The sequence below is a fragment of the Ailuropoda melanoleuca genome, chromosome 2, assembly GCF_002007445.2.
Source record: "Ailuropoda melanoleuca isolate Jingjing chromosome 2, ASM200744v2, whole genome shotgun sequence".
NCBI classification, from domain to species: domain Eukaryota; kingdom Metazoa; phylum Chordata; class Mammalia; order Carnivora; family Ursidae; genus Ailuropoda; species Ailuropoda melanoleuca.
The window spans coordinates 100,632,778-100,636,959 of NC_048219.1; the positions used below are offsets into that span (position 1 = coordinate 100,632,778).

The 4,182-nt window shown below is 44.2% G+C and overlaps 1 protein-coding gene across 1 annotated transcript in view; it reads right to left on the reverse strand.

Moving 5' to 3' along the window:
- The window catches only part of MARCO (macrophage receptor with collagenous structure), a 50,280-nt gene extending 47,276 nt beyond the window's left edge, over positions 1-3,004 (reverse strand). The window contains exon 1 of the mRNA XM_011222833.3: positions 2,770-3,004. Coding sequence (XP_011221135.2) covers positions 2,770-2,878 — 109 coding nt within the window. The 5' untranslated portion in view covers positions 2,879-3,004. The remainder of the gene's footprint in view (positions 1-2,769) is intronic.
- Positions 3,005-4,182: the final 1,178 nt, after the last annotated feature.

Sequence of the window (4,182 nt, forward strand, 5' to 3'; positions counted from 1 at the left end):
GAAAGAAAGAAAGAAAGAAAGAAAGAAAGAAAGAAAGAAAGAAAAGGAAAGAAAAAGAAAGAGGGAGGAAAGAAAGAAAGAAAGAAAGAAAGAAAGAAAGAAAGAAAGAAAGAAAAAGAAAAATATTCTTTCTAACCGAGCTGTTTTGTTTTTTTGGTTAGATTTTTAATTAATAGTATCCATAACCGAGGTCAAAAATCTGGAATTTCCCCTTAAGGCTGGCCTCCCCCTCACTTGCCTTGTCGCCACCATTATAGTCCTACTGATTTGAATTCTAATATCTGTCCAGAACATTCTCTCTTTTCCTTCCTTATAACNTTCTTTCTAACCGAGCTGTTTTGTTTTTTTGGTTAGATTTTTAATTAATAGTATCCATAACCAAGGTCAAAAATCTGGAATTTCCCCTTAAGGCTGGCCTCCCCCTCACTTGCCTTGTCCCCACCATTATAGTCCTACTGATTTGAATTCTAATATCTGTCCAGAACATTCTCTCTTTTCCTTCCTTATAACCACCGCCTCTTATTGTCTCTTACTGCCATGCTTCTGTCTGTCCCCAGAGTTATTCTTTCTAGCTTGTTCCACATCTATGATAGCAAGTAATCTCAAATGCAAACCAATGTCTCTTAGCCCAACATCAAACTTTAAAAGCTCCCCATTGTCTTCAGGACAAAGTCTAAATTAATTGGCCCTAGTCTCAATCCCCAGTGAACTTTCCCCCACTTAATGTTGGNCCTTGCTCAGCGGGGAGTCTACTTCTCCCTCTCCCCATCCCCCACCCCACTTGTGCTCTCTCTGTCTCTCTCAAATAAAATAAAATCTTGAAAGAAAGAAAGAAAAAGAAAGAAAGAAAGAAAGAAAGAAAGAAAGAAAGAAAGAAAGAGGGAGGGAGGGAGGAAAGAAAGAAAGAAAGAAAGAAAGAAGAAAGAAAGAAAGAGAGAAAGAGAAGGAAAGAAAAAGAAAGAGGGAGGGAAGAAAGAAAGAAAAAGAAAGAAAGAAAGAAAGAAAGAAAGAAAGAAAGAAAGAAAGAAAGAAAGAAAGAAAGAAAAAGAAAAACATTCTTTCTAACCGAGCTGTTTTGTTTTTTTGGTTAGATTTTTAATTAATAGTATCCATAACCAAGGTCAAAAATCTGGAATTTCCCCTTAAGGCTGGCCTCCCCCTCACTTGCCTTGTCCCCACCATTATAGTCCTACTGATTTGAATTCTAATATCTGTCCAGAACATTCTCTCTTTTCCTTCCTTATAACCACCGCCTCTTATTGTTTCTTACTGCCATGCTTCTGTCTGTCCCCAGAGTTATTCTTTCTAGCTTGTTCCACATCTATGATAGCAAGTAATCTCAAATGCAAACCAATGTCTCTTAGCCCAACATCAAACTTTAAAAGCTCCCCATTGTCTTCAGGACAAAGTCTAAATTAATTGGCCCTAGTCTCAATCCCCAGTGAACTTTCCCCCACTTAATGTTGGCCCCGCCGCATGCAACTTTTTGTATTTCTCTAAATACTCCCTATGAATATATCATAAACCCATGGTCTTCTATTCTTGCCCCAGCCAGCATCTTATTTCATGAATTCCCTTTATCCTTTACACTTTAGAAGAGGTCTCACCTCTGACCTCCAGGTCAGACCAGGTTAGATCTGCCCATAGATCTGTCCTAGGCTTGTATAAAAATAGTTTACAGGTGGCCTGATCCCTACGAAACTTCTGCCACCACTGACATGACTGAGGACTCCCCGTTTATTCTCGCGTGTCCTCTCGGTGCCAGGGGCTGTGCCTAGTACTTGCTGAATGTGTTTGATTCCCTGACTTTGCTTGCACATTTTCAGTATCTTAAAAAGTCATATATCCAGAATGCTACATTCCCCAAAGTTCTGGATAACCAACAACTAGTAAAGTCATTTCCACCCACGCAATCTCTGTTACCGCACTGTGAATTCCTAAAGACAGAGCACTCAACTGTGCATCTTTGTACCCCCCTTCAGTTCCAGCCAGTGACCAAATCCTGGGTGAGAGGGACAGGTCAGGCTGAGGGACAGAACTGCAATTGCTCTGAACATACGACTTCCAGGAAAGACTGGAGTGGGAATGACTCATCAACTTGGGAGGCAACTCCTAGAGGATATTCTAGCATGGGAAATCAGAGATCCCCTGTGGCAAACACTCACTGGTGACTTTAAATTCTAGAAGATTTAAAAAATGCATCACCTGTATAAGGATGAGGGAGAAAAATAAAGATGACAGAGTTCCCTGAATTTTTAAAACCTGCACTGAATCTAAGACAAACTAATTATGAAGCTATGAACATATCCTAGCCGGCACGAAATGGAGAAAGCACTCCCCAATCAACACATCAGTAATAACGGAAGTCACCTTAAAGAATTTTAAAGGAATTACATTAAATAAATATGTAGCCCTTGGCTCTCATTTTTGTGGGACTTTTTCATCCCTCTTGTGTTGCTTTGCCATTTTGTCACACCCCCTGTGTGTCAAAATAAGACCCTAATAAAAAAGGAGGGATGTACGATACGTATTAGCGAGGGCAAATATTTTAATACACTCTATTGTGAAGCTGCAAAAACCCCCAACTATATGCTACAGATACAGCATTATTACTAACATCCCATGAATCCCAGATTGAAGCATTCCAGAAAGGTATTAGTGAGCGTCTGTGGCACAAACCTAGGCTTCCTATCGCCTTGTCTATTCTTATGTTGCCAACCGAAAAAGTACATCACCAGGCAATGTCATTACTGGGAAGCGGTACTTTACCATTGATTTCAAAGACCTCCATTGCAGGGAACATGGTTTGGTTGACGGCTGTTCCTTCTCCAGTGCTAGCCAAGAACTCTTCCTCCTTGAGAATTTCCTTATTTTCCATTGTGAAGCTTTATAGATGGCCAAAAGTCCTGGAGCCAGCAGAAATGCTGTCCTCAAGAGGAACCACTTGGGGAAAGATTGTTCTTATTTAACTACTGCAGCTAGCTGTAGACTACACAGCACTTCCCTTTGGCTCTGACTTCTGAATTTGCAAAATGTTTCCTGACATGATCAGAATTGGGCTGTCGCAAATACAGGCCATTCACATGTGGAGCTCCTATTCGGCACTGCTGCTTGTTAAAGGGAGTGTGGTTTGAGGTGGCTTTGGGGCAAAAGTCACTGGTCCTTGGAACCACCCCTTGCTCCCAGGCCCCTGAGAGCAGGGAGCTGGATGACCCCAGGGAGGATGTTTCTCTCCCGGCCCTCTGCCCATCCCAGGGCCGCTCTCATCCCAGACCCAGGGCACTATCCCAGGACCTTTGCAGTTCACACTGAAATCTCCCTCCTTTGACCTGCTTTGGCCTTAGGGTTCATCTTTTCTCCTGAAAGTGTGGACCTTGGACGGCAGCACCTGCATCTCCTGAGATCTTGTTAGAAATGCAGAGTCTCAGGTCCCATCCCACATGAATCCAAATCTACAGTTTAACTAGCTTTCCAAGCGATGGATGTATGCGATGGAGAAGCACTGCCCTATACCACGCATGGTAGCATCTGTTACCCTTGCACGTGTATCTTCCCAGGCTCCGCGTGTGGGGGCAAATGCGTGCTTGCTCTGGCCCCAGCAAGACCTGAGCTCCATGAGAGGACAGACCCCCTCCCTAGCTCCTTCTTGTCAGGCATTCCCTACCAGAAAGGACGCATAGCGTGCTGGTGGTCACGCAGACCCTACAAGCTCAGATGCTTGGGTTCAAATTGCACCTGCTCCACATAGCAGCTGTATGACTGTGGAAACATCACGTGAGCTCTGGGTGCCTCGATTTCCTCGTTTGTCAAATAAGGGAGATGGGGTTATTTGTTGCATTGGCCGAATGAATTAGATCACCTCCCATGGTGGTTAGGATGGTGCCTGGTGGGCTGCGGGCACTGAGGTCACGTGGCTACTACCACTAGAGACGTTGTGAGCATCCGGGTTTCCGGGGAGAGGAAGGCAAGGGCTTTTGCCTTAAAGGAGCTCACAGTCTGGTATGCGGGGTGGATGTGGATACAACTGAATTCTAGAAACTTGCTGTCACCTAAGAGGCTGGAAGTGACCTGGAGGCAGTGGTGCCAGAGGTGGGAACACCCCCAGAAAGCCTGCTGATCAGCTCTGGGTTCAAGGGAGGACCAGGGGGTTCGCCTNTTCCGGGGAGAGGAAGGCAAGGGCTT